General features: G+C 39.5%; 2 protein-coding genes across 2 annotated transcripts; one reads left to right on the top strand and one right to left on the bottom strand.

Annotated features, from left to right (window-relative positions):
• The first annotated feature begins 4,454 nt into the window (after positions 1-4,454).
• On the top strand, positions 4,455-5,622 carry LOC126592713 (umecyanin-like). The gene is made up of 2 exons (XM_050258483.1): positions 4,455-4,699; positions 5,176-5,622. The coding sequence occupies exons 1-2, from the start codon at positions 4,519-4,521 to the stop codon at positions 5,511-5,513; spliced, it is 519 nt and encodes a 172-aa protein (XP_050114440.1). The 5' UTR covers positions 4,455-4,518; the 3' UTR covers positions 5,514-5,622.
• Positions 5,623-10,634: 5,012 nt separating this feature from the next.
• LOC126592664 (uncharacterized) lies at positions 10,635-13,112 on the bottom strand. The gene is made up of 5 exons (XM_050258422.1): positions 12,622-13,112; positions 12,418-12,532; positions 12,221-12,335; positions 11,099-12,022; positions 10,635-10,813 (listed from the first exon to the last, which is right to left on the bottom strand). The coding sequence occupies exons 1-5, from the start codon at positions 12,720-12,722 to the stop codon at positions 10,707-10,709; spliced, it is 1,362 nt and encodes a 453-aa protein (XP_050114379.1). The 5' UTR covers positions 12,723-13,112; the 3' UTR covers positions 10,635-10,706.
• Positions 13,113-13,127: the final 15 nt, after the last annotated feature.

Raw genomic sequence — 13,127 nt, 5'->3', positions numbered from 1 at the left:
GACTCCCAATCCTATATTTGACATTTTCTTTTTCGTATCCCATAAGTCTCCCCAAGGTCCCAAATTGAGACTCCCAATCCTATATCTAACATTTTCTTTTTCGTATCCCATAAGTCTCTCTCTCTCTCTCTCTCTCTCTCTCTCTCTCTCTCTCTCTCTTATTTCCTATCAGCCCGTAAAAAATCTTGCCTTGAGAGAAGTTCCTTGAAACACAAAATCCCAGAAATCTTTCTCCCTCTCTCTCTCTTTCTCTTTTTTCCAGAAACCTCTAGCAAAGCAATCTCCTCACTCCTCAGCGAAATTTCCTAAACACGCACTCTCTCTAGGGTTTTATGCATTTTTTTTTTGCCCTTCTCTCTCTCTTCTTCTTTGAAATCTTAGGTAAGAAATTGAACATTTTATCTTCTGGGTTTCATTTATTATATGGTTTTCTTTGCTTTTCCTCTTCAATTTAACTATCTTTCTGCAATTCTCCTTCCCGGAGCACAGACACACCATACCCACACCCCACCATGACCTCCACCACAGTGGCGCACACTCCGGTGAGCACCATCACCACATGTGGACCGTTCCTCCTCCCTTTCTCACCTCTCGGCGAGCACCATCAGGCAATGGGAGGCCTTGTTTAGGTCGTACGAAGCGGAGGATCCATCAAACCTGAGCGGGTGAGAAAATGGATTTTTCATTTCTGACGACGGAGGCGCAGATCTTGGGTCTGAGCTTGGATTGCAGAGAGAGATATGGGCAGCTGCGACGACGCAGCCTCGACTGCCTTTCCGACGATGGAGCCACGACGAATGTTTCGATAATATCAAATATATCGCGATATTATCGATAATATTACGATATTTTGACGATAATTAGGGGGATACATGGGAAAATATCGGTCTCTCTGAAAAACGATAATATCGGCGATATTATTGATATTTTAGTCATTGGTTATGATTAACGCCTATTATTCATATCTATCAGATAAGAAAAACTCACCTTCTCAGAAATAGTCAAATAATACATTGGTAAAAATTTATAAAATGATACATGTTACACATGTGGAGGTACAACTAAAATTCAAGATAAGTTATTTGGTGTGACCATCACATATAGTCACGCATTTTTTTTTCTTTTTGAAAAGTTGCGATGGTAATCTTCAGGGATTGGAGCCAAAACAGCCCCAATCCAGACAGTACATCAAAGATTACAAGTAACCAGTAAAATCAGTCACAAGCAATCCTCAACTAAAAGGTCCAAAATGAAATTAGGGGGCCTCAAAAGCCAGTCACAACAATAGCTGCCAATTGATATGTGTAAGATCATATTACAGCACATAGATTAATAATAGGGTAAATTACATAGTAGCCTCTCAGGTTTAGGTCTATTACAATCGCATATAACAACTTCAAAACATTTCACTTTCATTCTTCAACTACTATTTTATTTCAATATAGTACCTCCGTTACATTTTTCATTCATTAATCCGTTAAATGTTGATGTGGCTACCACATATATGCCACGTGGCTACCAAATGTCTGCCACGTGGCAAATAAAATTAATTTTTTAATTTTTTTTAAAATCTGAATTTTCTTAAAAAAATAAAACAAAAAACCTATATCCCTCATCCCTCACCCACCCCCCAGAAACCTAAAAAAAAAATTGAAACAGAAGAAGAAGAAGAAGAATGAGAAGAAGAAGAAGAAGAAGAAGAAGAAGAAAAAGAAGAATAAGAGAAGAAGAAGAAAAGCCCAGAACCCTTCCCTCCCCCCCCCCTCGCCCCGCCGCAACCCACCTCCCTTCCTCACCCAGGCTACCTTTTGGCGACCACACACCCCCCCCCCGCCTCGCCGCGACCCACGACCCATCTCCCTTCCTCCCCCGGGCTACCTTCTGACGACCACACCCCCCCCCACCGCGTCGCCAAATCCCTTCCTCCCCCCAGCGACCACCCACCCCCCACGCGCGCGCCAATATCTCGTAATTTTCAATGTGGGTGAGTTTTGAAAATACTTTGAGTTTGAGATGATTTGGACTGGTTTTGTGGTAGATCCACCTAATCTCGGGTGCAATTTTTTGGGGTGGGTGATGAGGGATTTTTGGGAGGGGTGATGGGGGATTTTTGGGAGGGGTGATGGGGGATGGGAGAAAGGGGTAGCTAGGGTGGGACAGACTGGGGCTTGTTTTTTCTTTTCTTTTTTTTCTCTTTTTTCTCCCTTCTTCTTCTTCTTCTTCTTCTTGTTGCAGGTTTCTGGGGAGGTCGCTGGGGGGGGGGGGGGGTGAGGGATATGGGTATCCCTTTTTTTTTTCCTTCTTCTTCTTCTTTGACTTTTTTTTTTCTTTTTTTTCTCCCCTCTTCTTCTTCTTCTTCTTCTTCTTGCAGGTTTCTGGGGAGGTCACTGGAGAGGTGAGGGATATGGGTATCCCTTTTTTTTCCCTTTTTCTTCTTCGCTGGGGGGTGGGTGAGGGATAAGGGATATAGGTTTCAAATTTTTTTTTCAATTTTTTTTTTTGTTGAGAAATTTGGGTTTTTCAAAAAAAAAAATATTTTATTTGCCACGTGGCAAACATTTGGCAGCCACGTGGCATATATGTGGCAGTCACGTCAACATTTAACGGATTAATGGATGGAAAATGTAACGGAGGTACTATATTGAAATAAAATAGTAGTTGAGGTATGAAAGTGAAATGTTTTGAAGTTGTTGTATGCGATTGTAATAGACTTAAAACCTGAGGGGCTACTATGTAATTTACCCTTAATAATAACATAGCATGATAGTAGACACGATTGCAAATAAAGTGGTGGCAACGGAAGTCGTAGCTAAAGCGGAGTTTGGCGACGACGATGGGTATGGGGGCAATTTTGGACTAGAAACAACAGGGTTAGTTCTAGCAATAACTGTCATGCAATTTCGAATTTGAAGTGTGAGTCAAATTTAAATAAACAAAAAGAACCTAAAATTGGATGAAAGTAAATTCCTCTTGTAAAATTAACCAATAATTTCTTACAACTGCAAGAAGAAATAAAATTCCTTCCCTCCTATCTAATTTGATCTCATCCGTCTATCTTACCAATGTCTAATTTGTAAACCTACAAAAAAATATATTTGTGGAGGGGTGAGTATCAACAGTAATAAGGGCATACACATTATCACAGTAAATTGACAAAGCTAAATAGGTACATCGTGTGGTCAAGTATCAAATCATTATTGATGTATGCAAATTTCTTGTCTCTATTCTCATTAATTCATATAAATGAATAAACAAACATTGCACATCTCATACAATGCCTATATTGAGAGTGAATCCGACATTGATGGAAGAAGAGAATTTGCATGGGCTTATAGGTAAGTTGGGTTATTCCTCGTTTTTCCAGTTGGTTTTATGATGGAACTTCAACTTCCTTCACAATGTCAGAGTTGGTTGTCCCACGTGTGAAACCCAATGGTCACATGTTATCCACGTACATCACATTTCTTGTGTTGTTCACGTGTTTGGCTTGAAAATCCGCCATACATGAAGAAGAATGTTAAGAATGAATCCCTCCTTGATGAGAGAAGGGACATTGTATGAGTTTATAAGAAATTGAGCTACTCTCAATATTGTTAATTGATTTTATGGTGAAACCTCAACTTTCTTCACGCTATCAGAGCATGTTGTCTCATGTGTCAAGCCCAAATACCACACACGCTCCACGTCACCAAATTTGTATTGCACATATGCTAGGCTCGACTTGTAAGGCAAGTGGAAACAAGTAACTCGACCAATAGGTTGAAGGAGTCAGGCAAATCTAGTTTTTATTTCTAAGAGGGTTCGCCGCATGTGATGAAGTGCGTTGAGAATGAATCTCACATTGATTGGAGAATGGATCTTACATGGGTTTAAAAACAAGTTGTGTTACTCCATGTATTGTCAATTAGTTTATGGTAGAATCTTAACTTTCTTTTAGCTATACCACTGGGTCCCAATTGCTTAACCATATGAACTAATTACACCCTTTCCAATAATCTCATTCTCTTTTTTGTTAGTAATTTTGTCTAACTATTTGTCTCCAACCCCAAATTCCCCTATATTTTTTCTTTCATTTTAGATTTTTATCTATTTAAATTTACTCGCATTTTGAATTCATAAATTTTGCCGATCTCAAGTCCGTGACAATAATGTTGATAGCTAGTTTCAGCCATATGATGTACATCACTTTCTCTATTCAGTAACTTTAGTCAACGTTGGTACACATTAATAATATCCTAAGGTTGTACAATAAATAATCCTTATGTTTTGTTCTTTGCTTCCAGAAGAACACGTTTTATTCTCAAAAGAAAAAAGGTCGATACACATTATGGTCAAACCTCTGATCAGTTAAGGTTAGCTTCAGCCGCCTTATTTGAAAACAATAGGAACTCCCTCCCTAAAGGCAGCCGCTGCGAACTCTATCTTTTGCTCATTATTCTGTTTGTGTATAAGTAGTTGACATTAATAACTGATTCATACACCAAAACACTTCCAAAGAGAAAGAAGAGATTAGGGTAAATGGTGAGTCAGAAGGGATTGATCGGTTGTTTGCTTCTTGTTGTAGTGGCCTTGTGGAAGGGTGCCACAGCTGAAACCTACAAAGTTGGGGATGATTTAGGCTGGACTATTCCTCCAGCTGGCTCTGTTGCCTATTCCACCTGGGCTAACGCAAAGAGATTTCAGATTGGTGATACAATAGGTAAGTCGTAAGTTAATTAGTTCACAACCGACTTTCTTACCTCTAAATCATATTTCAAATTGGCCTTTTATGCAGTCCGTCTTTGTGCATGACGTCATGTCTTTAAAAACAGTACGTGTTGAGAAAATCCTATTTATACTCATTTGTCTTCAACTTTTATCCCATTTGTTAACATGGTTGAAGTTTTAGGGTGCAAAATCATCATTTGAGACTAGAAATTTTAGTCTCGAATTGGTTAATAATCACTTTGATTTAGGTTTTAAGTAGACTAAAATTGTTAGTTAGGACTTAAAATCGAAGTTCTAGAGGACCACCTGTTACCCTAATAGTCAACAATGTCCATAAGTGAGATTTAAAAACGAAGAAATTTGAGTATAAGTGAGGTGTTCACAGCGCATCATCTCTTCCTAGAAAGAGAGTTTATCCTTTATGATTGATGAGCATCAGCTTAACTTTATCTCTCAATCATTTTGCAGAATTCAAATGGAGCGGGGAACACAGAGTAGCTGAAGTAACACAGGCTGATTACGATAGCTGCTCAAAGGATAACCCTCTTGGTTTCTATGATTCCAGCCCTACAAGAATTGTACTGACGTCCAACTTGACCCGTTACTTCATATGCACGGAAGATAGTCACTGCAGTAGATTAGGGCAGAAGGTGACTATCAGAATTGGAGGAGATTATTCTTCATCAGGAGATAATGATGATGATGATCATTGGTGGGAATGGAACGGCGCTTCTTCTCTCAGCATTAATATTGTTGCCGTAATCCTCTGCACTGCACTGGTCATCTCCTTCCTTAGCTTTAACTAAATGTACTTACTTCATTTACAATTCATGTTATGCTGTTTCTGCAGATTATGTTTATTGATATTGTTTCTACAGTTGCATCCCAATAATATATATTCTTTTCTTTTGGAAACGTTGAATGTGAAGAAAGTTGAGGTTCCATCTTATAATTAATTGGCAATATGTTTGTGGTCCATCACCGATGTGAGACTTTGTCCTCACATTCTCGCACGCCCCCTCACGTGTAGCGAGTTTTCAAGCTTAAGACGTGGAAAACATAAATTAGATGACGTGAAGCACGTGTAGCTAATAGACATCACACATGGGCGGACTTGCTATAATACCATGAAAAAAATTAAGGTTTCATTGTAAAATCAATATTGTCAAAATAACTCAACTCTTTATAATCACTTAGCATAATTTGGTCTCACATTCTCGCAAAATGTACCATTACATATCAATTTGCGACGTGGAACATAAGGCCCCCAACAGTGCAATAAATTAAGCCTAGCTTTGTCAATTGAGCTGGGCCTGGTCAATCAGTACAAGTTTAAATAATTTTATTCCATGCTGTATGATTTACAATTTTATTATATGATCGATAGAACGTTCTTAACAAAACTTTTGTTAAATTAATATATGGAGTGGTGTGCCTTGTTCAGGGCCGGTCCAGAGATTTTTGAGGCCCAGGGCGACGTAAAAAGAAGTGCCCTAACTTTATGTAAGAAAATTATTTATTTTTACACATAAGATATCGAAAAAATTATACTTAGAAAAACACTTCAAACTCAATAATTTAGAAATACAGAAAGACTAATTTATTTTGTATTGAGAGAGGGAAACAAAAAAACTTCGAGCTTACAAGTAGATAGATGATGAGTTTTGTTTTCCATTTGAACTTTGAATGTATTTTTGAATAAATCGTGAGGTGTTTTTTTCTTATTTACTAACCTTGTCAATATGGGACTAAAAAATAATGATGTTTTCGAGTCTTTAATTGATATGTATTATTAATGAATGGGCACTAAATTAAACATTTTGATGACACGTCATATAATTTGCAAATTTGGTCTACGTATTATTCTTTGTTGAAGATTAGACTTGAATTAAAACGAATATTTAAAAATAACAACCCACATAGCTACTAGATAGTAACTAAAAATAAATTACCAACCAAACAAAAATTTGTAAAAATTGAAAAGAATAAACATGCACATAGCATTTCGAACTTAGGACCTCTTGTTAATTTTAAACAACAAAAATCATTATTTCTAATTAAACTTCTTGATCCTTTAACCAAATTTTCTAAATTTATACTCTTATAAAAAGAAATTTGTAAAAAAAAGGAAAGTAAATAAGCACACATGGTGTTTTGAACCCAAGACCTCCTTATTATTTTCAAATGACAAACCACCACTTCTAGTTAAATTTCTATGTCTTTGAATCAAATTTTATAAATTTATACTCTTATAAAAACATATATAAACATACCGCCCTAATAATTTTGGTGCCCCTAATTTTTTTGGGCCCTGGACGGTCGCCCCTCCTGCACTGGGCCTGGGCCGGCCCTGGCCTTGTTCTACATTATGTATCATTTCTCTAATAATAAAAGAATTTACGTGAAATTAGAACGGCTAGAGTGAGTCAATGACAATATATATTTTAAATTAATCACACATCACCATATGTTATTGTTGATCACCTTCTAACAAAAGCGGTCATATATTTTATATGATAATGATTGTGTCCCCCCATTTACGATTATGTAAATCAACGGTTTTGGTAACAAGTAACATCCTCATAATGAACCGTCCATTTATTTTATACATGTGAATGGTTAAAAGATCACAAATTGAATGATTTTTTTTTTTTTTTGCAGATATGTCTTTAGATGATGATAAAGAGAAAGGTTCGTTAATCGTAATTGAGGGAACAAGTAAGACCTGGTTTGGTACTGAGGTGATTCTCAAAAAAGTTGGTATAAAAAAAAGCTTGGAGCTTTTTTGTGTTTGGTAAACATTCAGCTTCAGCTTTTTTTCACAATTTTGGATGAAAAAAAGCCAAAAACAAGAAGCTGCAAAACCCAGCTTTGAAAAACCGGCTTTTTTTCACATCTGTTTTACATAAAAGTTTACCAAACACTATAATACTGTTTTTTTTTTTCAAAAGCATTTTTACAAAAAAGTTTACCAAACACTTTGCTGCTTTATTTCACAGCGGTTTATTCTCACATCACAATAGAAATAGTTTTTTTTCAAAGCACAGCAATATCAAACCAGCAAGTCTCCCATGTGAGGGACACAAGCATTATCATATTCGACATAGATGTGATCAATTAGCATTACTGATATAAAAAAATATACACGTTATAGAGTTAATATTTAGATGCAAGTACAAGAAGAAAGACATGACTATGGTGGAGATAACAAATAGAAAAAGCGGTGGCAACAGGTGTTAGAGCTGGTAAGTGGAGTTTGGCGGCGGCGGTGCTGGTGGGGATACAGTCGGACTAGGAACGATAGGTTTAGTTCCGGCGATAACGCTACTGACTAGCTTCTGGCCACGTTGGCCAGCTTCATGTCAATGCGATCCAGTTGGCACGGTACTTATCAGGGTGTGATTTGGATATTTGGATATTTGAATATTTGTGCAGAAGGAGAAAGCCAAAATATGATACTTATAGCCACGGATTAGGCAAAGGTGACAAAACTCGGTAACGTTGCTTTGGCACCCGTTTGTGACGAGGGTTAAGTAAACATTTGAAGTTGGAAACATTCTCTTTTGCATACCTCACTTGAACTCAAACGACTGCAGTCGGCTTAATTAGAGTCTTTTTAGACCAGGGCATGTCTGAATACAAATGGCAGCTTAGAGCAAGTCCATCAGTTTTAGGAGGGCATGGACAAGGTCAAGGACAAGACATCTTTCACACGTGTAATTTGTTTTCTTTTTTATTCCTTCCCTACCAGATAATTTTTCAGTTGAGTGTTATTGGGGCTAGAGTTACGTATTATAATATGAATAAATAACACGTTTATACTTTAAAGTATAGCAAGCATAGATAATAGTTCTTTGAAAACTAGAAGTTAAAAAGAAGAAATCGTAGATTCATAGACCAGGTTGTGTGTGGGAGTCCAAGGGCGTCCCTCGGTGAACCCGTAAGTCTTTGACTCTGGGACGATGGAACTGGTAAAACTTGATGATTTTTTTCCTTTTTCTTTTAGAGTGTATCAAAATCACCAGGCAATGCAGGGTTATATTCAACTTGTTCAAAGTTTTCAAGGTTTTCCCGCCACACATGCAACATATATAGTTAATTTATTAGAAATTTGATTTCATAAATCGTACGCATGCATATTTATAAACGAAAAAAGAAAAACACGAACGTCGATCCAAGAAAAAGTACTTGCAGATCGCCGAAAAACACGTACGCCGATCAAAATATTCACCAGGCGTAAGGAAACGGGCAGTCGCAGAGATATTAATATGATGATGGCTTGCTTGGTGAGTATGGCGGTGGCTTGCCCTTACACACCGCCGTTTACTCCGACTGCGCTGCCTCAAAGACATTCCAAATAGGAGATACAGTTGGTTAGTGCGCTTTCCAATTTCCAGTAACAACTAGACGTAAGTTAGGTCAGCTAACCGAACCGGGGCATTAATTATTCCTGGCTCTTGTGTCCAAGTTCATATGAGTATTTATATATCTTTGTTGTTAAACTTATTGTTGTGATTTTTTGGCATTGCAGTGTTCAATTGGACTGAAACGTGGGACCATAATGTGGGGGAAATAGCAACAAACGAAGAATATGATAGCTGCAGTGACCCCGGGATCGTACTGGGACCAGGAATAAGGACGATACTCAATTCTACCAGTTCTCGCTTCTTCATCTGCACCGTTGGTGACCACCGCGAGCAAGGCCAAAAGGTCAGCATCACCGTTGGATCACCAACCACCACCTCTTCTCTGTTAGCTCCTCCACCACCATCCTCCCACGCTTCATCTCTCACTACCACTACTCTTCGTACTTTCGTTGGGCTCTTCCCCACACTTGTAGCAGTAATTTCCTTCGTCGCTTAAGCTTAGCAGTCGTTTCCAAGAAATTAATATCGTCTAATCCTCTATTTTATTTATAAAATAAGCTATATTGCAATAAATGTTCATTTATTATATAGTTTTTATAAGCTACTTCATCTCTTCCGTTGGTGATAACTACGAGCGGGGCCAAAAGGTCACTCTCACCGTCGGATTTCCCTACTCTCTCCTCCTTCCGCTCTACCGCCACCACCAGCCTCCGGTGCTTCCTCTCTGAGAATTGGCTCTTTCTACTTTTTGTTTTGGTTTTTAATAATTTCTTTCCTCACTTACATGTGAATTCTCGTTCTTTCTACTTGTCCTATGTAATCGTTCGAACAAAGTTCCGACCTTCAGTTAGTTCGACAAAGTTTCAACCTTGAGTTTTGTTACAATTGACTCAAATTTTTCTTCAATAGGTGTGTGTACAAGCAGTTTTTTTTCAAATCGACAGAGTAGTACATTACAATATCATCGGAATGGTACATTACGCTCCAGTACAACACTAACACTTGGGGTGCGTTTGGTACGCAGACGGAACGGAACGGAACGGGACGGGACGGGACGGGACGGAACGAAGGTGTAATTTTTGAAAAAGACATGGGGTATATTTGTCTTAAAATGGTAAAACATTGCGTTCCACAAACGTGGAACAAACCCGTTCCAGGGGAGGGAGGTGGAACGCAAAAACACTCAAAATCTGTCCCGTGGAACAACCCGTTCCACCCATTTTTGGCGCACCAAACGCGGGACGGAACGCCTCGTCCCGTTCCGTCCCGTCCCGTCCCACGTACCAAACGCACCCTTGAAGCACCAACACACTAGCACATCGGAGATACATTAAAAGAATGTTCTCTCGTAATTAAGAAGATTCGACATTGTATCAAAAGAACCCCCTACACATCGTTCCAGCCGGAAGAAGTGCTTCTTTACAAACCCTTCAAAGAGTTCAGCTAGTGATCAGGCAAATCTATGACAAAATCATACACGAAGCAAAACGGCAAAGAATTTCTCTTGAAATCGATAACACAATGGGGCCGGATAAGCACTTAATCTCATTACTCAACATATAAGCTTAAAAGAACGGCTAACTTATTATCTGAATCAAACAATGCACAATAAGTTACCTAAGACATAATTTTCTAGGGTTCTGCGGTAAAGAAGTTGTTGGAAAGAAGCCATCCGTGTGGACGCCCCAGACCGTTATGCCAATTTTTCAGAGAGGAGTACAATTTATCACAGCACAGTCCTGCAAAAACGAAGCTTCTTTTTACTTCCATCTTTAATGATCTGGAAGTTCGATGTTTCAAGCTTTAGTTATGATACCAGGACATTGTTCTACGATATGAATCCAACTCAAGTTTCATTTACAACTCACATCTTTCCACTAATGCAACTAGCAACTAACATCAACTAGAGAAATTTCGCAATCAGAGCTACATAAGAAGAGAGCCTCTCATAATAGGATTCAACAATATATTGGCATCTCGGATTTTGAAGCATATATGCTACAGTAGGGAAAGAGTCTACAAACCAGGCCCTGTAGTTCGACCAGTAAACCTGTTGGGAATGACATCTGGTTGCCAGCAAAATTGTCTATCTTCCTCGTTGGTACTAAAAGGTGCCTTGCGCTTCCTTATAGTTGCCTCAGAACTACGACCGCTCTCTGAATTCCACATACTGGAAGTGGACTCAACGCGATCATAAGCAGTCTCTGTGGGAAAGAAACAGAATTCCTTACTTCTCGGTGAAGAAACATCATTTAACTTTCCCCCCTCTTGAGAATTTCTTGAACCAAAATCTTCCATTTCACTGGCCAACCTTCTTTGAGTACATGGGTGGAGAGCAGGACCAAGCGTCAATGATAAATCACATTCTGTTTCTCGTGGCTTCTCCTGGGTGTCCATGACTTCTTGTGTGAATCTGTGTGACACATTTTCAGCACCTTGAGAGGAGAAAAGGTTCTGCTTTGTAGGCTCCATAACTGATGTAACAATTGGAGTACCAACATATAGAGTCCTAGAATGTGTATTTTCTGGAGCCTGATGAACGACCTGGCGCTTTTGGGGTTGATGGTGAGTTCCATAATATAACGGATATACTGAACCCGAGTTCAAGGGATTGTTGGTTGACATTGTTGCTAACTGGTTATGGCCAGCAAGAACATTCTCAAGTGCAAAAGGGTAACTCAGAGGGCTAGTGAGGTTAGTACTTTGGTTGATGCGGCTGTAAGATTCTGGGACCAAATGCGCAGAACTCACATTTGAGGCTTTTGCAAAGTTCAATTGATTGCTAGAGTGATGCAGAGAAAACTGAGGGCGCCGTTCATCTGTAGTTTTATCCAAAACCCTAGCGGGGGTAGAAGCGGGGTCTTGAGCTCTTGGAGTGAGGTAACTCAGATTACTGTGGCGTTGGCTTCTCGAAGCTCTTACTGGAGTGCAACCAAGATTAAGGGCAGCTGAACAACATAAAGAGGAGGAACCAAAACACACATACAAATCACACCTCTAGTGTATTCATTCTGCACAATAATCTCTTCTTACGAACTAAACTAAGCTTGAGCAATGAGCTAATAGACATTGAAAATGAGAACAACCCAGTAGCATAATTTCACAGTTCAATTCAACAGACTGCAAAGAAATCAGTACGATGTTACCTTCGACACAAGGCGGCAGAAGCTCCCCGGTTTCAGTGCCCTCATCTCGCCGGATAATTGTGTTAACCGCATCATTTGCTCTGTCCCATAGCGTGTCGAGATTCATGTACTCAGCCTTCAACAAAACAAAGCAAAAAAATGACCGACGGAACAACCAAAAAGAGCGAATGCAAAACCGAAAAGGAAACGAGAAAAACCTCAGAATTGGCTTTGGAATACATAATTTCCTCTGCTCTGAAAACCACCAAAGGCAGCTTCTCTTGCCATTCCTTGTTATTCTTCGTTACGGAGCTGTGAACCTCTTTGACGACCCTAATCAAACAGGTGGTGGGCGGTCAGTAAAATGTGAAAAAGCAGACACCTTTACCAGGAAATCCATGGAAACAAAGAGGACCCAGTACCTGAAAATCTGCTGAATGATGGAACCTCTAATGGATTGGTGCCTATCGCTATGCCAAGCTCGCCGGACACACTCATACGGCCTCGGGCCCGGCCTAGGCATCTCGGCAGAGCAGCAGCAGCAGGGCAATAATCCCAAGGAGGAAGAGAAATAGTAGGTTTTGGTGGGAGGATAAATTAGTCCCTGGACTCTAGAACGGTAGAACCTACATGTAGTGGAGTGATGGGCTAGTTGTGCTTTAATCTCTCTTTCCCTCCCGATTGTGCAATGGGGAGGGACAGCTTTTTGCTGGGTAGTACAGGGGGAGAGAGGAAGGGTCGCTTTCCCAAGCTTTTGTCTTCCCCCAATAATTCAGAGAGTTTACCATACTTTTGATGTTCAATCTTTTCCTTTTGGGTGCGTAGGGGGTCACCCTCTTCGGGAAAGAAGGAAGGGGAGAGAGAAAGTAGAGAGAGAGAGAGAGTTATTGTGCCTTGGCCCCTTGCGCGTGGGCATCAAATTGTGTCC

This window comes from Malus sylvestris, chromosome 2, assembly GCF_916048215.2.
Source record: "Malus sylvestris chromosome 2, drMalSylv7.2, whole genome shotgun sequence".
NCBI classification, from domain to species: Eukaryota; Viridiplantae; Streptophyta; class Magnoliopsida; order Rosales; family Rosaceae; genus Malus; species Malus sylvestris.
The sequence above is the reverse complement of the archived record's forward strand: the minus strand, read 5'-3'. Positions and strand labels throughout refer to the sequence as shown.